The sequence below is a fragment of the Ailuropoda melanoleuca genome, chromosome 4, assembly GCF_002007445.2.
Source record: "Ailuropoda melanoleuca isolate Jingjing chromosome 4, ASM200744v2, whole genome shotgun sequence".
Lineage (NCBI taxonomy): Eukaryota > Metazoa > Chordata > Mammalia > Carnivora > Ursidae > Ailuropoda > Ailuropoda melanoleuca.
Window position 1 is genome coordinate 58178307 of NC_048221.1, and position 22339 is coordinate 58200645.

A 22339-nucleotide genomic window follows, 5' to 3' on the forward strand; every position below is an offset into this window, starting at 1 on the left:
CCTAATTTCTCTTTCTTCAGTCTCATTATTCGTGTATAGAAGTGCAACTGATTTCTGAGCATTGATTTTGTATCCCGCCACATTACTGAATTGCTGTATAACTTCTAATAGTTTGGGCGTGGATTCTTTTGGGTTTTCCAAATAGAGTATTATGTCATCTGCAAAGAGAGACAGTTTGACTTCTTTGCCGATTTGGATACCTTTGATCCTTTTTTGTCTTCTGATTGCTGTTGCAAGGACTTCTAGTACTATATTGAATAATAGTGGCAAGAGTGGGCATCCTTGTCATGTTCTGATCTCAAGGGAAAGGCTTCCAGCTTTTCCCCATTGAGAATAATGCTTGCAGTAGGCTTTTCATAGATGGCTTTTATGAGATTGAAAAATGTACCCNTATGAGATTGAGGAATGTACCCTCTATCCTTACACTCTGAATGGTTTTAATCAGGAAAGGATGCTGTATTTTGTCAAATGCTTTTTCTGCTTCTATTGAGAGAATCATATGATTTTTGAATTTTTCCTTCTGGATAAAATGTATGACAGTGATTGATTTGTGAATGTTGAACCACCCTTGCATCCCAGGGATGAATCCCACTTGGTCATGATGGTTAATCCTTTTAATGTACTGTTAGATTCTATTAGCCAGGATCTCGTTGAGGATTTTGGCGTCCATATTCATTAGGGGAATCGGTCTGTAATTGTGAGGTTTCTTAAGTGCTATTTAAAGGAGGTGGGACCTTATTTTGTAGATAACTAATGCAGGGGAAAAAAAGATAATGAGATCTGTGGGGTTTTTTGGAAAATCTTAGGAGTGGCAAGAAGTAAGAAAGAGGAACTAAAAGCCCAGAGATCAGTTAAGATATTAATTTGTAATAGTGAAGGCAGAAAATCACTGAGATTGAGTTGGGCTGTACCAGAATATCTGTAGAAATCAGAAGACCGGATCAAAATGATGTTAAGGTCACAGACTGAACTCCCAGATCTTGGTGATCAGATACAGAGATAAGGTTAAGCGAAAAGTCAAGGATGACTTCAGGGTTTCCAGGTGATGCTAATTAACAAAGACTGAAAGAGGAATTCATCTGGGGTAAAGTGAGAATACTTCTTGTGAAGGACTTGATAAATCAGAGATTTCAGAAATCTCGTACTCTCTATTAGCTGTAGCACTGGTGGCTTTTCATGTCTCATGCTGTAGGAAATGTCATGTTTCGGGTTGCTCTGTGTAAGAAGGTATTTGTACATGTTGTTATAAGGCTTAACCTGAGAAGTTTGAGTGTTTGCAAGTTTCCTACATCATTTTTTAACATGAGAGTACCACAAATAACTTTTTAGTCTTCAAGAGACCTATGAAGCCAAAAGACATGAATTTTATGGTGAACGTCAGAGGAAGGAAGAAGAAATGAAGCAGATGTTTGTGCAGCGAGTAAAGGAGAAAGAAGCCATATTGAAAGAAGCTGAAAGAGAGGCAAGTATGCTGGTTTGATGTTTATCTGTATTTGTTTTTTAGGTGTCTGGTTAGGAGATTCATCTCAAGGATTTAGCTGAGATGCTCTTGGAGACTACTTGTTGTTCATTAAAAAGTAGATATTTTAACACATAGTCTTTGTGTACTGACTTTAAAAAATCTGAATTCAAATAGAAATTTTGGCCTTTTTGCATAAATAGTCTTCCATTAGAAGTGGTTCACCAGGGGCGCCTGGGTAGCGCAGTCGTTAAGCGTCTGCCTTTGGCTCAGGGCATGATCCCAGCATTGGGATCGAGTCCCCCATCAGACTTCTCTGCTGGGAGCCTGCTTCTTCCTCTCCCACTCCCCCTGCTTGTGTTCCCTCTCTTGCTGGCTGTCTCTCTGTCAAATAAATAAAAAAAAATCTTAAAAAAAAAAAAAAGGGGTTCACCAAGGACTTGTATTGGACTAGATTAGTAAGACGTGTTTTAAATGCCTTAAGTTTGAACCAGAAATGTTTTTTATTTTTTTTTTAAGATATATTTATTTATTTATTCGACAGAGATAGAGACAGCCATCGAGAGAGGGAACACAAGCAGGGGAGTGGGAGAGGAAGAAGCAGGCTCAGTGCGGAAGAGCCAGATGGCAGACGCTTAACCGCTGTGCCACCCAGGCGCCCCATGAACCAGAAATGTTTTAGCTGTGGCTTGATAAAGCTTTCTTGAGAGTTCTTGAGAGTTGTTGGGATTGATGCTTGCTATGAAATGGGTAACTATTATAGCAGTTAAGTAACTCTTTGAGTTTGAAGTCAGGCTTTCTAGATGAGTCAGGTGGTCAGATGACCTTTGGGTAGCCTGGGTGCACATATGCACGTGAGTACACATAAACATCGCAGGTAATTTCCGTAGTACTCTTTACTTCTAGTTCTTCAAGGAATAATTTTACTTTTATTTGAGTTAAGCTCTTTTCTGTAGACCTAACCACAATGGCTACTTTTAAGTGAAATGGCTATATTTAAGATGACGGTCAAAAAGGATGAGCTCAGAAGGGAATTTGCCATCTGTATTTTGTATATGCGTGTGTATGCATCTGAGGGGAGGATGTATGTTTTTCCCTGGTCATCTGAAAGCTGGTTGTAGACATTATGACACTTCATCCCGATGCCCTTCAGTATGCATCTCTGAAGCATAGGCACATTTTCCGCCATAACCGTTGTACCAGTATTACACCTAAGAAAATTAATAGGAATGTCATAATCTCACCTGGATCTTCAGTCGAACATTCACACTTCCCCAGTTGTCCCAAGATGGCCTTTTATTGTTGTGGTTCTTTTTGTTTGGTTTGGTGATTTTTTTACTTTTGTTTTTGAACTGGAATTCAGTCGTAGGTCTCATGTCACATTTGGGTATTCTCTTTAGTTTCTTGTATTGGAGAATAGTCCCCTAGTTTTGAGTTATTTTTAAATATAAATATTGAGGGGAGAGTTGTGATGAGTAGGAAATAAGTGTGCTGATTTTTTTTCATTAGTAGATTCATCTTTAAGATGGTAGTAGCGTAAAACTTTTATTTAAGAGTTTATCTCTCGTGTATCATGGTTCTTAGTTTCTCCAGTGAGGAGAAAAGATGTAGAAGTGGTTTCTAGTTTTTAATTTTTAAAATCCCACCTAAGAATATTTTGCTTAAACGTTTATTATTTAAAAGGAAATTAAAAATTCAGGGTAACCACATGGTTGAAAGAAAAAGAGAAAGACTATTTGCCAGCAGATCCTTTGCAGACTTTTATTTTTATGGCTCAGATGCTTTTTTTTAAGCACAAAAAATGAAGGTAGTGTAAACCTAAGGCATCAACAACCAAAGTTCTCACAGAGTTCTAAACTTTTGATTTATATAGCATTAGAGGCAGTAGATTCCAGGCCTCTTTTATTAATATTACAAGGTACTTCGTGACCAGTGTTTATACTGTAAAGTCAGTATCATTAGATATTTTAGAGTCAAGGTCAGAAAAACAGGAGACCTCTGTGCTGTTGATATGCCCTTAAGACAACATCACCAGTGTGGTACATTGCTATAACTTTTGTAAACACTACTTCTGAGTATTGGAAAATATGTTTGAATTAAATCCCTGTTGTAGTGAATAGTGGAACCATGAGTGAGTCTTGTATATGGTATAGACTGTTGCTGTCAAAAGTTGTGAACTCCACATGATGTGAATAATAGTCACACCTACCCCGCCTCCCCTTTTATTTTTTAAAATATTTTATTTTTAAAGATTTTATTTATTCATTTGAGGGAGAGAGAGAAAGAAGCACACTCCCCCCCTGAGCAGGGAGCCCGATGCGGGTCTCAATCCCAGGACCTGAGATTGTGACCTGAGCTGAAGGCAGACACTTAACCATCTGAGCCACCCAGGTGTCCCCCGCCTCCCCCGCCCCTTTTTTTTTTAAGATTTTATTTATTTATTTGACAGAGATAGAGACAGACAGCGAGAGAGGGAACACAAGCAAGGGGAGTGGGAGAGGAAGAAGCAGGCTCATAGCGGAGGAGCCTGATGTGGGCTCGATCCCAGAATGCCGGGATCACGCCCTGAGCTGAAGGTAGACGCTTAACCGCTGTGCCACCCAGGCACCCCCCCACCTCCCCTTTTAAAACATTTTTCTCGTCATAGTATTTCTGCAATTTTTAGTCATCCTCACGAATGATATATTTCCTTTCAAGATATTTAACAATGCATATAGAGTATGCAGCCTCCATTTAAGTAACCAGAGATGTCTTTATTAACATAATAGAAATCCACTCCTATATCTTATCTTTCCAGGCTTTACTCAGCTCCTCTCCCCCATTTATAGGAGATGCACACATACTCAGAGAGTATGTATCTTGTTTATACCACTGATTTGAATGACAACTAGATGTACCCCACCCTTTAAACACACACACACACACACGCACACACACACACACACACACAGCTTTTTTGCAAAAGCAGGAACTATTTAAATAAGCAAATACTAAGGAACTGATACTTCTCTGAAATGCCATCCTCAGGAATAAAAGAATCTTAGGGTAGTCTTACTTAATCTGTTTCAGTTCTTTTCTCTCTCCATTTAAATATATCTCCTATCAGGCTTTACTGGTGTACAGCACAACCTCTTCCATATTTGGAACAGTTTTTATTAGGATGGAGTTTAGCTCTTCAGTTTCCACTCTCAACCTCTGATTTTTAGTAAAACATTTCTTCAGTTATTATATGCCATCTTTTCTAGAAACCAAGTCCTACTTTTTTTTTTTTTTAAAGATTTTATTTATTTATTTGAGAGAGAGGGCAGGAGTGCCTGTGTGCACATGCACAAGGTGGGGAGAAGCAGAGGGAGGAGCAGACTCCCGCTGAGCAGGGAGCCTGATGTGGGACTCGATCCCAGGACCCTGAGATCATGACCTGAGTTGAAGTTAGATGTTTAACTGCCTGACACCCAGGTGCCCTAAGTCCTACTTTTTGTATGAATGCTGCCCAGAACTGAAAATACTAAAGTTAATCTAACTAGATTAGAGAATTTTAAAAGTTACCTTTGTGATCTAGATTTTAGATGCTGTACTTGTGTTCTTGGCAGGCAAGGCACACAGCTGATTCATGTGGAATCTCCTCGTCCCTAGATTTTTTTTTTTCCAGATAAACACCAGACTATGGGAAATTTCACCTTGTAATGTTACACCCTTTACAAACTCATTTTAATGACTGCATTGAGTGTACTTAGCATAAATTTATTTTTTGACTTCATAAGACACAGGCTATTTTTTCCTGTTATGGTGTAAATTCTACAGTGAGTATTTTTATGAATAAAACTTCGTCAGTTTAGGATTTCTTGATTTACTTTAGATAATGTAGAAAAATATAATGTAGAAAAATATAATAGGTTTTTAAAGTTCTTGATTTAAACTGATAATTGTCACTTTCCAAGCAGGTTTACCAGTGTAACTTTTTACTGTTTCACTGTACTTGGTAACTATTTGGAAACTAAGGTGTTTTTTTGATAACTCTATTTTGTGATTTGTGTCCCTCACTTTTATTGAACATGGATTTTAGAAAGTTTATTTGAAGAGGCTTTGTGGGGAAAATACAGAGCAAGAAAATAAAAACTCTAAGAAATGGTCAAATGTTTTAAAAACATGTTTTTACATGAGGCTTTTATTTATTTTTTTGTTCATGCATTTTTTGCATGAGAACTCATTTAGAATTAAAGTTACTGGGGCGCCTGGGTGGCTCAGTCAGGTGTCTACCTTTGGCTCAGGTCATGATCCTAGGGCCCTGGGATTGAGCCTGCATTGGTCTCCCTGCTCAGTGGGGAGTCTGCTTCCCCCCCTTCCTCTGCTGCTCACCCTGCTTGTGCTTTCTCACTCTCTCTCTGTCAAATGAATAAAATCTTTTTAAAAAATAAAGTTACCAAGGCAGTTTCATATGTACATTTTTACTTCAAGCATGAACTTGAGACATTGGGAAAATTTGTAGATCACTGTGTTAGGTTAGTGTTAGCAAGTGTTGTGAAGATGGAGAATATTCCTGCGCGTGTGCTGCCACACTGTGTTGTTGATGGGAATTGCACTTTTGTTTCACAGCTACAGGCCAAATTTGAGCACCTCAAAAGAGTTCACCAAGAAGAGAGAATGAAGCTTGAAGAGAAGAGAAGACTCTTGGAAGAAGAAATAATCGCTTTCTCAAAAAAGAAAGCTACCTCAGAGATATACCAGAACCAGCCCTACATGGCATCGGGCAGCAACCTGAAGAAGGACAAGGACCGTAAGAAGTAAGCTATCCCCAAAACCCCCACTCTGGTGGTTCCCCCATTACTTTCTGTTTCATTGCTCTATTTGATCTTAGGCTTATCACAGTCTGTTTCCTTATTTATTGTCAGCCTCTGGCAACTAAAATGTCAGCTCCTTGAGAGCAGAGACCTGTCCCTCTTGTTCACTGCTATTTCCCCAGGATCTAGAATGGCATCTGGCACATATTAAGTACTCAGTAAATATTTGCCAAAATGAGCAAATGAATGAATGACAAAATATGTCATATTGTAAAAAGGCTCAGTTACCTGTGGGGAAAATGGCTGCTCTTATTTCATTGTCCAGCCTGTGTTTCTAGCACACATCTAATAACTGCTGACCTACTGTTAGTTATGTTAAATTTCATGTCTATATGGAAGCTATATACTTTGTTGAGGAATCATAGAAGTAAAATAATATTTGATAAAAAAAATTAGTTCATTTTTTTTAACAAATTCTACTGATGATGATTTTGTGAGAATTTTTATTTTAATAAGGGAACCAGGCTATCGATTCGAACTCCTGTGCTTTGATGTCAGAGCTTGTGAAACCAATGGTGGACGTAAAGATGCAGAGGAAGGTAGAGAGGGCCCCTGTACAATGGGGCGGCCATGAGTAGCATTTGGATGATAATCTCAAGTCTTATAGGTTTGGGTATGTGTTAAAATCATAGTTATAAAGTTTTAGAAAATAAGTTGTTTTTTTTTTTCCTTTTCTGTATTTTATGTCTTTTATTTCTCCCGCTTAAAGTGTCCTTGTCATTTTGCCTATTTGACTGTTCCTGAAATTCATCGTTGACTTGTTCTGTTGAGAGTGCTTCTTGATGACTCTTTTCCTTAGTTTACTGCACCTACCCCTGCTTTGGCAGCGTCCAGCTCTCCTTTTGTTCCTCACAGAGCAACATTTCTGGTTTAATTTTATCATCACATCTTATTTCAAACCCAGCATTTTCAGAATACTCTAATTTAACATCAAAATAATTAGGAAAACATAATGTTGGCCCATGGCAGCTTTCCATTTTTGAATTATGGAGAAGTGAATCCACAGAGTTTTGGTGGGTTTAACTGACCTGTGGATTTTATGGTTTGTGGGGAAAAGAATGAATTCTCACATTTGATCTTTGAATATAAGTTCTACATGGGTGTGGATCTTTGTTTTGTTCATTGATACATTCATCCCTGGAGCCTAGAACAGTGCCTGCTATGTAGTGGGCATGCAATTATTTGTCAAAAGAACGAATATGACTTTTAATATCTACGTTTTACTCAATCATTGAACTTCAAAAGACAAACTATAATTTATTACTGCTTTAAGATATGCTTTGAATTGTAAAGCTAAGGGACCTTTTACCTGTTCTTATCCTTTCACCTTAATCCAGTGTTACTAAAATTGGATTCCCCAAGTTTATTCCATATATGAAAGACAGTTTACATTTGCTTTGTAAAAATTGTTGCCCTGCTCCACTTAAAGACCATTATTAGCATGTGCTCTTGTTTATAAAGTCAGGGCCAAGCCCATAGCTTTTTTGAGAACTCAAAAGAATTCATATTCAAGAAAACAGAGTTTGATGTCTTATTATTTTTTCGTTTCCGAAGATACCCTATAGTATATTAGGTGTATATTTCCTCTCTCTGTAAAAGCTTTGTAAAACTAATGATTCTAGTAATTTTTATTTCCTATATAGTTTTTTTATTGTACCAATCAAAAGGTTTTTTCTTTTCTTTCCAGCTCCAATTTTATGTAAAACAAAGGTTCCAGATCACAGAAGGTCATCACAAGCAAAAGTTATTAAAATGTTAGAAGTATGCTTTGATTTTCTTGCTGTTTTTATTTGCTGTATCACTTATTCTATATCTGGCAAATGGCTGTAGTTACTGCCATTTATGGAAAAATATTTTTAAGTATAAGGTTAATACATAACCACGGTGGATATCACTTTTATGTTCACTGCTGTTAGACGTTTTCATGTGGCTGGTTTGTGATGAATCTAAATCATTTCTCCTGCTGCCCAGTTATTGTCACTTACATGCATTGTACCACAGAGCAAAGTGTCAGTGCTGTTGAAAATACAGAAGTTCTTCATTATATGGCTATCTGATTGCATTTATATTCCAAGATGAACTCCTTTTTTATACATAGTAAAGGTAAAATTTGGGAAATATGTTATAAAATGTATTATGTACCTGAAGTTCTAACTTCTTAATAGTTTTTTAGAACTTTTTAAGTTTTGATACCATTATCCAATTGGTAACACGATCCTAAGCTTTTGTATCAAATTATGTAGCATGGCCTTCCATGCTTCAGTGTGCCTTATTGTGGTTGACGTATTCTTGTGATGAAACAAGACGTGTTTAAAAGTAAAAACATCTAGGTATAAGTCCCTTTTCCAGTGATGAATACCTCTGAACCTGGGGTATTGCCACTATTTCATTAGGATGTTTTACATACTTGTTGTTTAAAGCTCTGTCCTCCAGGGGAAAAATCGTAAGGTAGAGTCATCTTATTAAAAATATTTCTTAAGAAAATAACTGTGAACAACTGAATATTAAAGGTGAAAATTCAGAAAATTCATATATTAAGGGATATGTGAATTCAGTGCCTTTGTAGTATTCTTAGAACAACTTAATGCCTTTTAACTTTTTCTTAACAGTGATTGGTATATAATTTTTCATTTTTTGTACTTGAATATCCTAAATAAAATTGACATTTACTCTTGACAAATAAAATATATATCTACATATTTACTAAAATGTGGTTAAATGACTTTAACTTTTATTTTGCAAACTGTCATCTTAAACATTTTATCAAAATTCGTTCATTTAATCGTGTTTGAATTATTTTAAGACAGAGGTATATATTATCAGTATTTTTCAGAAAACGAAATGTTTTACTTAGCCTATGTCAGATTCTGAGCGGTGTATTTTTTCATGCAGATAAACCCTTTCATTTCATAGTACAGTTTATCTGGACAAACACTTTAAATTCCAGTTTTACATTTGGAATTCACAGATGTCTCTTAGCCTTTTAAAACTTGAGCAAAGTAAGTTATATGTATCACAGAAAAAGCTCTGAACTTTCTTCTCAGGATCAGTAATGCCCAGGTTCTTGAAGGTGGGAACAGGAGAGCCTGTGAGTCCATGAGGGCAGGTAGCCTGTCGTACAGAGCCCAGTCACTGCCACAGCGCTGAGCTTTAGCCGAGGAGAGTGTCATCCTAGAAGCTCGATTATGCGATGTGAGTGGTGATTATCTGTAGATTTATTATATCAAACTGTGTATTAACAGCAATCCTCAACTTTAATAAAGTTATTTTTAAATGCCAGATTGGTTGTTGGCATGTTAAAACAAAGTTATTCAGTTCTCTAGTTGAAGAGACTATGGAAACCTGCCCAAAACTCTGAACTTAGCAGAGGGGTAATCATTTTGTGCTACTAGTGACTCTGCCATGAGAAAGACTCACCACATGTGCTTCAATCACAACGTGATTTTATATATTTGGGATTACAGGTAATATTTTATTTTAAAAGAGTTATCCTGGAAAGAGCAAAATTTTCAGAACAATTAGAACATTCAGATTCTCCTTACAATGCTGATTTATTTTTCACTCTTCAGGCACAAGATTACAAATTAAGTTATGATCCACTGATACTTAAATTTAAATTTCCTGGGAACAAAATAAAGCTAGACATGTTTTGTTAAAAATTTTTTTGCATAAGGCATGTGAAATAGTTACCACTCACTACCAACCATTAATCTTTACATACTTACCTAATTTTTAAAGTTCTTTCACATAGACTGTGATTTCAGCTTCGGAACAACACAAAGGAAAACAAATGCCTTACGGGGAGTATAATCCCCTTTTGGAGGATGAACTCAGTTTAGGCTCCATTTTCCTGTTGGGCTAGGAAATGGGGATTCACATGGTCAAGGCTAGTCCTGCTCTCATGGAGCAACCAGAACAGTAACAAGATAAGAGAGCACATTTATGCATAGAGATGCTCAGAAGGGCTTCAGCCTCCACCCACAGAGCACAAGAAAGCACCCAGGGAACTGACTGGGTCTTGAAGGATTGCAAGCAGTTTTTGAGATACACGAAAGGAGAATGGCAATCCAGGTACAAGGAATGGCATATTTTTTATAAAATCTGGGTACTCTAGAAAATCACTAACTCTGAGTAGAGTGTCTAGGAGAGATGTGGGACATAAGTAAGTAAGGATGAGATTTTAGAATTAGGTAGGGGACAGATCAAGAAAGAGCTCCTAAACTCAATCCTGTAGGGCAGTAGGAGCCACGGAAGGACTTGCCCTCACACGGTCAGTTACTCCTCCAGGGTTCGCAGGAAAGATGTACTGCAGGAGCTCGAACTGGCTTGGGCTGGCTGACTCAGTATCGAGCTGCAGTCCAGGCAAGCAGTTCTTAATACAGTGTGCAGTAGAATAAATAAGTAGTGTTTAAAAAAATACAGATGCAGAAAGGTATATATGGTAATGGAAGTGGTACCCATCTGGATAAATCAAAATGAATAATGACTGCAAAACAATGTCTTATGGAGATGGAAATACAGAGAGAACTAAGATACAAGACTAGTGTGTTACATAAATTGGGGGAGGGGATAAGTTGAGTAATCTAAGGCTCTTGCATTAGCGGAGAGTCCCGGTCAGCCTAGAACATGAGACTTAGAGTGCACGTAGACAGGGTAAAGTGTGTGACTTTTAAGCCAGTAGAAGAGACAGTAGTGCAATAAATGATCATCTGAAAGCAAACACAGGAAATAAAACAGGTATGACAACCAGAAAGCGTTTAGTAATATGGTAGATTTAGATGCAAATAAGTTAGTAGTTACTTGGATTACATGCTGTAATTTTTTTTAGATGAAAGTCCTTAAAAATCAGCTATAAGCATTTGACAAGAGAAGTCTGAAACTTTCTCTGTCTTCATAGACAAAAGATAGGAGAAGTGCATCATGCAGACTCCAGCCAAAAGCTAATGTGTAGCTGTATTTTCTATGTATTATAAAAACTTTAAGGCAAAAGCATTGTTAGAGATGGAGATAGACTTTTCAAATATGAGAATATATAACTCCAAATTTGTACGTACATTACAGCCTTAGCGTATTTAAAGCAAAAATGATGAGAATACATGGAGAAGTATGCAAATCCACACTTGGTGGGAGATTTTCACACACCTTTTGTGTACGATAGACTAAGCAGACCCATATTGGTACAGATATTGGAGCCCTGAAGAAAACATTCAACCATATTGGCCTGGTGAACAGTTACAGAGCAGTGTATCCCAAATCACAGAATGCACACTGCTTTCAGGCCCACCAGGAACAGTTATGAAAACTGACTAGGACATGTGACTACCAAGCGAGCCTGAATACCTTCTAAAGGAGTTACGTCATAGGACTGTGTTCCCCGATCATAATACAATTAAGATAGAAATCAGTAATAAAAATTCTCATGTTTGGAAACTAAGAAATACACTTCTAAGTAACCCATCAGAGAAGAAATCAAAAAGGAAATTAGAAAAATATTTTGAGCTGAATGATAATGAAAATATTATACATCATAACTTGTGAGAAGCAGCTACAGCCATTCTTAGAGTCCAGATTTATAATCCTAAAGTCTAGTATTAGGAGGGGAAAAGGCCGAAGACCACATTCATCTTAAGAAATTAGGAAAAAAATAATAAACTAAACCCAAAGCAAATAATAAAGATGAAAACAGGAATTAAATAGGAAAAAAAATCAAAAGTTCTTATATTTGTAAAAGATTATGAAAATTGATAAATCATGGGAAGAATGACCAAGAAGAAAGGAAAGAGGCATAGAATGGCTAAAGATGAAAACAACAAACCTGACAGAAAAAAGAGGGGTTGTGGAATGACGAACATTGCTGGTGGAAATGCAAAATGGTTCAGCCATTGCAGGAAGTCTGACAGTTTCCCGTTCCCTCATCATATGTGTTAGTTTTCTACAGCTGCTATAACAAATTGTTACAAACTTAGTGGCTTAAAAACCAGTATTATAGTTTTGGAGGCCAGAAGGCTGACATGGGTCTTACACGGCTAAAATCAAGGTGTGGCCAGGGCTGTGTGCCTTCTGGAAGCCCTAGGGGAGAATCCTCTGCCTTTTCCTGCTTCTAGAAGCCACCCACATTCCTTGACTCCATCTTGCTTCCCCCATCTTCAAAGTCAGCAGTCATGAGTTGAATCCTTCTCACATGACCTCAGTCTGACCTTTTCCTCTCCCGTCCCTCTTCCAACTTTTCAGAGACGCTGGTGATTGCATGGAGCCCACTAGCAAAATCTATCTGCTGGCTAGCAACCTTAGTTTCCCTTTGCCATGTAACCTAACAATCAAAGGTTCCAGAGATTGAGATCTAGGCAGACATTGGTCTGCCTGCCAAGTCATACAAGCGAGCAATTCCAGTCCTAAAAAATGTGTTCAAGATAAATGAAAATATTTGTTCATATTAAGACCTGTGCTGAAATGTTTATTTCAGCTTTTTCCATAATCTGCCAAGCCGGTAACAACCCAAACGTCCATCAACTGATGAATGTATAAACAAGCTGTGGTTCATCGTACGATGAAAAGGACCACATTGATACATGTAGACATGTGAATAAATCCAAAAGTATTATGCTAAGCCAGACACAAATGGCTGTATGACTCCATTTATGTGACATTTTTGTCAAAGCAAAACTATAGGGACAGAAATGAACTGTGGTTACCAGGCCTGCTGAGGGAGGGGGGCAGATTGACTTCAAAGGCACACAAGGAAACCTCTTGGAGTGGTGGAAAATTTTCATACACCTCAAATAAGCCTGATATTTTTTTCTTAAAAGTTAAAAGGCAGAAACAATGGGAATGAAAAAAGAAAATGTCACTATACAGATCCTGTTAGACATTAAAATGCCATAAATAAATTTGAAAATACAGAAGTAATGATAAATTCATTTAAAAAGATAACCTGATAAATTAATAGAAAATCACATAATAACAGGTAATCCATAATTAGGATCCTCATGAAGTTGAGGTCGAGATAGTTTCACCCAAGAATCCTACCAGACATTTAAGGAGGAGAGTGTTCTTTCACTACTCTCCTCCCTGTGGTAGGTAGGGCAGCGCTCCCCTCTCCCCAGCCACTGAAGAGGTGTGTGCCCTAATGCCCCGAACCTGGGAAGCTGTAGCCTTACCTGGCAAAAAAAAAGACCGTAGAGGCTACAGCCTGGAGATGGGGAGATGGGCTTGGTCTGTCAGGGTGGGCCCAGTCTAATCATTTAGTTCCTTAGACCTGAGACCCTTTCCTGGCTATAGTCAGAGCGGGAGTCAGAGGGGACCACTGTTGGCTCTGATGATGGAGGAAGGAGCCACAGCCAGGAACGCAGGGGCCTCCTGAAGCTGGAAAAGGCAAGGAATGGATTGTCCACTGGAGCCTCCAGAGGGAACTCAGCTGTGCTTTGATTTTAGCCCAGTGAGACCTTTGCTTAAATTCCTGCCTCTCTCAGCTACAAGGAGCTGTCACCCACAAGGTCAAAGCAGCAGGTCCCCTAAACCTTAAATTCTGCCAAGTCTGGAAGTGTAAAGCCAAATGCACAGCTAAAAACACCCCATAGGACACCAAGCTACAACACCCACCCATGTCAAATCTGTGTAGCTAGAAGTCTGAATAATGGACATTCCAGGTGAGGAGTGGTAACTGAAGGGGGCCTGAAGGGACATTCTGGGGTCCTGGTAAGTTTCTTGATCTTGATGTTGGGTGCCATTGTTGTGTGAAAATTTGTCAGGCTGTACATTTACATGTGTACTTTAACAAGTGTTAAGAAAGGGAGGGAGGGGAAGTGCCACCTTCTGAGGTCCATACACCTGGTCCCACAAAACCTCACCATGAGTTCCTTGGTCTGCATCATCCATTCTCTGTGTTATTTCTCAGTGTTTCTGACCAGTTAAAAATTTTCAGGGGCTACTAAATAGCCCCCAGTTTCCTCACCTGAGTTCTGAAAGAAATTGAAAAGTAAAACTGGCAGCTGGTGTCCAGAATACCACCTTTATTGCTGACAAAGGCTAAGCTTAGTGTGAGAGCCAGATGAGCCCATAATTAGGGAGGGTCAACCACTCTGCATACCCAGCCCACACAATGCTGGATGAGTGCAGTCCTTCTCAGGATTATATCCACTACCACCTCACCTAAATTGCCTGATTCAATCAGGTAAAACACAAAAACAAAATTTTGGTTCTAGACATTTTAGTTAACATTGGCTTAAACATAGTTGCTGAGTCTGGTGCCCTCTCAGCAATCCATCGCTTGTAAAGCACTTAGTAATTTTCACACTTCTCTAATGTCTGTGCTCCTATTTGACTCAAGGAAGCAGGTTGAGGGGGGTGTTACTGACCTTCCTTGTCTCCAGGCATTTCTGTCTTAATGTTAACAGTGTAGGCTGTTTGTCCACAAAACTTGGCTCTGACAGTCTTACCAACACAGCCTTGTCAATAGAATGTCTCCAGGAAGAGGTGAGCTGAGGGGAATTTCTTTTTGGGCATCTGGAAACTGGAAGCTGATTATAATGTCTCTCAGGTTAGACACCTAAGGAGAGAGGGCAGCTTGCTTCCCCGTGCCAACACCTGGTAGTATTCTCCAGGGCTTGATCCTGTATGCTTCAGTTATTTCTGCTTGTTCCCCGTTTCTTATTGCAGAGTTGTTAATTTCAGTGTTTTAAGGTGTCATCCATACAAAGAAAAATATTAGCTTTAAAAAAGATGCTTAAAGACCGGAAAAATCTTCAAGACTCAAGTTTGAATGATGAGATTTCAGAGATATCCGTAGGTGGGAAATTTTTTTTTAAGATTTTATTTAATTGAGAGAGCGCGTGCGCACGAGTTTGGGCAGGGAGGGACAGAGGGAGAGGGAGAGGGAGAAGCAGGCTCCCCGCTGAACATGGAGCCTGATGTTGGGCTGGATCCTAGGACCCTGGGGTCATGACCTGAGACGAAGGCAGACGCTTAACCTACTGAGCCACTCAGGCGGCCCTAGATGGGAAATTTTTAAAAACACCTCCCAGGATCTCCTACTCGCTAATTTGATCATAGTAAAGGCTGTTTTCGGTACTGGTTAGAAATTGTGTTTACATGAATTTAGTGGAGTCATAGTTCATATGACACTATATCACTTTAATACTTATCTGTGCTAAGAGCTTATTTCCTTTTAAAAAATGTTTCAAAGGTTGTTCTGTAAAAAAAAAAATTGATACATGAATGTGACATTGAGTGGAGAATATTATTGGAATGCAGACATTACCTCACACCCATGTTATCCCATTGGACAGCTTTGGTTTGATCAATATTTCCCACGGAACTCCACATCAAGATTTCTGCTTTAGAAGATAGATGTTTTGCTGTTCTTGAGTAGCAGATGCAAATAAAAAACTGTTTTCCAAGAGAAAAATAATTGCCTAATATTTCTTTTTAAAATACAGAGAATAGCACAATAACAAAAAGGATAAGTCACTGTCTTGCTATTGTTTTTTGGGCCCCAGTTCACATGTTTGCACACATTTCATAGTGAACATTGGTATATTGATTTTTCAAATGGTTACATCTTAAGAACCATCCATTTAAACGTGAACCATTTTCCTTTTTTTCTCCTCATTCAACAAAAACAAAAAATAATGCAATCTTTCTGAGGTGCTAGATTTTCCTAGTGAATATATAGACAGTTTCCATAACTTTTCAAATCCGGGTGTTTATGATTCCCACCAGCAGGGTGCTGCTGGGAAATAACTGAGTTGTATGTGGCTGCGTGTCTTAGTCATGCTATTATGATGGCTGTCTTCTTGATGACTGTCAATAGTTTTGCACAAATTTCTGAACAAAGGTAAGGTTTACCCAGTGTCAAAATGGTTAATGCCAATTTAAGAGAGGTGAGAATTTAGTAAATCACTTGAGACCGTCCAGAAAATACCTGAGAGGTTTTTAAGAGTATTCTAAAGTACGGTGGGACATTCAGAGATGTGTGATTTAAGGAAAACTTCCCATCTCTTGGGTAAAAATACGATGTGCCATTACTTCATACCTAAGTGCTACATATGACCTTAAATAGTGCCTGGTGTTCATAAGCAAAAGTAATGACAGACCAACTGTAAAACTAATCTCTAGCTTTAGATAAATTATTGATCTCGATAGTTTTTTCTGTTTTAGGATGGACAGAATTATCATCTCTCCTTTTGGATGACAGGACGGTAACCCATTTGCTAAATGGTTTATTCTATTCCCACATCCAGATATGGGAGAAGTCATCCACTGAGATCTTCCCGAGGTGCAGCTGTCTTTGTGGTGCCTTCAGGGGTAACAGGAATGAGTGAATGGAAGCCCCTGCTTTTCCTGAGCTTGGACCTATACGTGTTACTTTATGTGATGAGGTTAACATGCTATGTGTGAGGCACGACCTGGGTGCATTATGTTGTCATATTATTATTTTACTTACCTTAGAATACTCCAAAAGATAGTTGTTTTTCTCTCCCCTCTCAAGACCTGAGGCAGGTTCAGAAAGATTAAGCCCTGTTCTGAACTACTTCCCCTTCTCCACCTTCTGTGCTGGGCCAGCATCCTTAATCACTGAAAGATGGTGTCACCAGTTCCACCCTCAGCTTTCCTTCCCCTTTCCCTCCGCAGTCCTCCTGTGTATGCTCACCACCACTCTTCACTTCAGCCACATGCCAATAGTACCATATTTGTACTGTGGTCTTCATCTCTTATCCAAGCACCAGATCCATATTTCTAACCATGTGTTGGAAATATATCCACCTGGGTGGCCAACAGTTACCAACACTTCAGCAGTCCCAAACAGGCCTCCTCATTTCCACTGCCCACTCCTCCTCTTGGGTACCCTAGTCTGACTAATGGAACATCCTCTCCTCTGTCCGGTTGCTCAAACCTGTCTCCAGAGGCTCCCACATGGATTCCCCGTTCCTTGGAGAACCTCAGTTTTGTGCCCAGGAGGCTGTGAGGCACTGGGCACCTGCCCTACCAGTCTCTGGTAGCACCTTGCCCAGAAGATTCCCCTCTCGGTCCACATGGTCTTGTAACCATAGGTGGTTCAACCCAGGAGGGCTCCTGACCCATGATAGCCATGGGTGGCTAGCAGCCTGTAGGATTAACCTGTTTGAGATGAGAGTGAAATAAGGGCCTGATATTGCATTTAACAGCAACTTAGCAGTCGGGGTCTTTAAGATCATCAAGAAGAGGGGAACCCAGGGAGTTCACAAAGAATGTCTTGGGGAGACTGCTTATACAGGTGTTGCAAAGCACAGGGGAACCCTGAGTAATATGGAAATGGCAGCTCCCAAGGGCCATGCTGGCGAGAATGGCAAGCAATTGCCACTTTGCCCCTCTTGCCCCACAGTGCTCCCCTGGCTCCCCTCTGCAAAGCCTAATCAGAAACTGCTGCAAAGCTAAAATATGGGCTACGGAGTTGTGGGAGGGTGTGAGGCGTGGGCCACATAACCTAGTCGGACTCTCCCACATTCTCCCTGGAATGTGGAGCAGGTGATGGTCCGCAGCCATAGCAGGGGCTGAGAAATCAGGACACAGTGAGGTCAGCATCAGTCTACTGACCCTCCTCTCTCTCTGTGTCACTCTCGTCATGTGGTGAAATCCAAGAGAACATCAAAAATAAAAGTGATAATGTCAAGCTTTCCCCAAACCTTGTGATCCTGGAAAACAGTGAAGACTGGGAAAACCCCCGCTCTTTGTGTTTCAGGAAATGACTTTCTGCCAAGATCCCCTTTCCATACATTTTAGATGACATTCACGATGTCCATTGTTTGCCAAGGACAAGACTTGACCCAGACTGGTCCCCACTGATTAATGGGAATAAAGTGCTCCAACTCTGACCCACCCAGCCTCTCAGCCCGTCCTTGGACCCTCGTGAGAACAGGCTGGCCTCTGGGTGAGTCATTTTCTGATTTCCCACCAGATCCTGCCACTCCTCCACCCCACTTCCCCATAGCTGGCTCTCTCCAGTTTTGTTCCCTACTACCTATAATAGGAAAGCCCTTTTTGCCTGACCCTGAGCTGAGCAGGCACCATGATCAGAGCATTCTCCCTATTGCAACAGTCCCTGTCTCCAGCCTTACAACAATCCTTTGGAATAAAGTCTTTCCTTACTAAGTCTATATTTGTTTTTTATTTGATAAATCTTACTGGGGTGGCGAGGGGATGTGGGGGAGAAGAATTTCCCAGGTGGGAGATGGAAGCAGGGTATGTCAGGCATATAAAAGGCAGGGAGATGTAAGAGCAGTCAGTGCTGTGGGTACAGGGACTCTGGGAGAGACTTGGGATGATTTGGTGCCTTTGGGCAGGAGGACAAATGGATACCAGTGCCCTACGGCCTGCCCCTCGATGTTCAGACCAGGGGTCCTTATGTGCACAGGACTGTGGATCTATGGCCCAACAACCCCATCTTGCCTCTCCCCCTCCTCCACGTGCACATACAACTGCTCTTTGTCCAACCCTCAGCTTACTCCTGGAGACCTGGGTTGTCCTGTGAGATTGTCCAGAGCAGAGATATGCAGAGGTTCTGGGAGCCAGCTGGGCCTGCGCTCTCCTCACCTGTGGAGAGGGGGTGGCTGGCAGTGCCCAGTGCAGGGGTTGAAGTGTGCACTGCTGGGCATCAAGCAGGAAGGCTGGCTGGGGAGGAAGAAAGGAACAGAATAGCTGGACCAGCAGGGGGATGGCCCCTGCTCTTGACAGGACTCCCTTCTTGGAGCTCCCACAAAACATATTCCTATATCATGGTGCTTCGATGGCTTATGTTCTTGAGCTTTCACGACACCACAAAATCCTTCAGGTCAGGGTCCATGTCCAATTCATCTCTGGAGTTCCAGGGTCTGGCACGCAGTCCACTCAGCTGTCAGCTGGATGGATGATGCCAATCTGTGGGCATTACAAATGGTGTGCGTGTGCTCCATACAAGATTTTTTTTTAATGGCTGGAGAAAATGCTTCTAGGAGACACTATATACATCAGTCAGGAGCAGTCAGGAGAGAGAAACCACATAGTGAACAGGGAAAATTAATATGAAGAATTATCAACTGTAACAGAATTGAAGAGGATTTGGATAGTAAGAAGTAGAGAAAATGCCAGAGAGTACAGCAATAACAGCTACAAGGAGCAGCCACTACCCCTGGGGCTGAGATGGAGCTCCCCAGGAGAAGCTCCCCTCCCCACCCCAAAGTCCCTGCCAGGCTCACAGAACAGTGTCTGTGGTGCTGCCCTGGGAAACCTCCTGGAAATCCACTCTCTAGGGTGCTGGGAAGGCTGTTCTCAGGGAGGCGTCTCAGAAAAGGCACTCCACTCCACAACCACCTAAATGCTACAGGAGCCTGCTGGAACTTGGAAGGACAATGCCTCAACTGACAAATTTAATGTCGTGCCATCTGGCAAAGAAGAAATACTTAAAGGGTCCATCTTAATTCTCACAAGCAGTAAATGAAGGATGAATTTGAAGTTGAGAGACAATGTATTGATAGTTGACACAGTGAATCTATATTATTTAAGCAAGAAGTACACAAGATCTATCAACTAGGCAGGGCAGTTTGTTGCTATTGTTATTTACTGATTTACCTTCAGAGGAACTGACCTTGTTCTTGACTGATGAGACAGGCTCCTTGCACTTTGGTCTCCCCTGCCTGTGGCTCCCTGAACTAGCTGGGCTGCACCCCTACTGCCTGAATTGCAGAGGCCATCCCACCTGCTCCTCTTGGAAGAAAGTGGCAGCAGCTCAAACCCCACCTTGCCCAGGGTAGGAACTCGATCCTCTTTTAGAAGAGATCCAAAACACAAAGTAGATCTGGTCAATAGACTCACACATCACTTCTCTCCCATGGGCCTCCATACCCCCTTTTTAAAATCAAGATTCCACACAACCCTCTATCCATCACCTAGGATAAAACATGAGCATTTTCTCTCTCTTTTTTTTTTCCCCTGAAGGAATACAGAATGCTATTTGTGGAACTGTAGAGCCACTTAGTTGGACACTGACAACTTTTGGTTGTTTTCTGTAAAACCCTCCACATTGACTTGCTTCTGATCATGGCACATTAGCTCAGTGCCCCCCATGAAGCTGGCGCCTGTCCTGCCCATCCATGGCCGTGCAGTTCAAAACCTTGTCATGCTCAGGGAGGTCCCAGTTGATCAATTTACCAAGCAGAGGTCTGTAGGCAGTGTTACTGCCTGAAAGGTTCCCAATTGTTGACATGGCAATCATATAATTCTTCCTTGAATAACTTGTCCCCACCTTTTCATCTCTATTAGCATCTTGTTTCTGCCACTAATTAGGCTCTGCCTTCCTTTACGAGCCAGTGAGAATTCTACACCCTCTGATATCGTCCTTTTTTTGCTTGGGCTGCGAGGGAGCTCAAAGTTCAATTTAGTGCCGAATAACAGTAATAAGCTTGTTTTTAATTCCTGGGATGTTTATCTCCCTGCTTCACCTGTAAGGTTTCCAATAGCTTAAACAATTAACTGCCATGTTTACATTTGTATGCGTTTTTACTATAAAGCTTATCATATCTGTCTGTTTTTGAATTTGGCACACCGTAGGTTTTAAACAAGTACACATAGTTCCTATACAGGTCTTCGAACTATTTTTTTCTTCTGCTTTGAGAAATGTTCTGTAAAGCTTAGTCTTTAACTTTATTTATCCATTTGTCCAGCTTCCAGATATCTGTGTGGACTCTGTGGGCCACATAGCGAGCTAAAGTTCAGGTGTGGTAACCCAGCCGGCAGGCGCAGCTCAGAGCTTTGCTGTTTGAGGGCTCTGATGGAGAAGCTCAGGTTGCTACTGAAGCTGGTAAATGGCATGCCCAATCTGGACGTGGCGGGGCCTGAAGCACTCTTTCCAGAGGAATTAACACCCATGCCGAAGCCTAAAGGATGCTGGATTAGCTTTCTTTTGTTTTAATCAGGAATGGAGGCTGGATTTTGTTCAATGCGTTCTCTATTGAAATGATCATGTTTTTTCTTTTTCAATTTATTTTTTAAATATATTTTATTGAGATGTAATTGATATAGTGTAAGTTCAGGGTATACCTGTGTTGATTTGACACCTTTATTTTTTAGTTTTTTTTTATTTTTTTAAGATTTTATTTATTTATTTGACAGAGAGAGAGAGGCAGCGAGAGAGGGAATACAAGCAAGGGGACTGGGAGACAGAGAAGCAGGCTTCCTGCTGAGCAGGGAGCCCGATGCGGGGCTTGATCCCAGGACTGTGGGATCATGACCTGAGGCGAAGGCAGACACTTAACGACTGAGTCACCAAGGCGCCCCGATTTGATACCTTTATATATTGTGACATACTTCTCACTGTAGTGTCACCTAACACTTCTATCACATCAAATAATTATCATTTCTTTTTTGTGGTGGGAACAATTAAGATGTAGTCTTCTAGCAACTTTGAAGTTCATAAGGCAATATTGTTCTCTGTAATCTCTATGCTGTTAATTAAATCTCCAGGATTTATTCATCTATTAGTTTCAAGTTTCATCCTAAGGCAATGTGTTGCCAATTCCCCCAGCCCCCAGTCCCTGGTAACCACCACTCCACTCTCTGTTTTTAGGAGATCAGCTCTTTTAGATTTCACATTAAGTGATACCATACAGTATTTGTCTTTCCCTATCTGACTTATCTCACTTAACATAGTGCCCTTGATGTTTATCCATGTTGTCACAAAAGGCAGGATTTCCTTCTTTCTCATGGCTGAATAATATTCCATTGTATATATGCATACACCACATCTTCTTTATCCATTCATCCACTGGCAGACACTTAGGTTGTTTGCATTTCTTCACTATGGTGAACAGTGCTGCAGTGAACATGGGATTGCAGATAGCTCTTCAATATTCTCTTTTCATTTCCTCTGGATAGATATCCAGAAGTGGAATTGTTGGATCAAATGGTAGCTCTATTTTTGCTGAGTCATATGGTAGATCTATTTTTAATTATTTGAGGAAGGTCTATACTGTTTTCTGTAATGGATGAACCAATTTACATTCCCACCAATATTGTACAAAGATTCCCTTATTTC

The 22339-nt window shown here is 40.3% G+C and overlaps 1 protein-coding gene across 1 annotated transcript in view; it reads left to right on the forward strand.

Moving 5' to 3' along the window:
* Positions 1-8063, forward strand: part of SEPTIN10 (septin 10) — a 61408-nt gene extending 53345 nt beyond the window's left edge. The window contains exons 9-11 of the mRNA XM_034658903.1: positions 1330-1462; positions 6053-6240; positions 7985-8063. Of these exons, the coding sequence (XP_034514794.1) occupies positions 1330-1462; positions 6053-6240; positions 7985-8000 (337 nt within the window). The 3' untranslated portion in view covers positions 8001-8063. The remainder of the gene's footprint in view (positions 1-1329; positions 1463-6052; positions 6241-7984) is intronic.
* The last annotated feature ends 14276 nt before the right edge of the window (positions 8064-22339 follow it).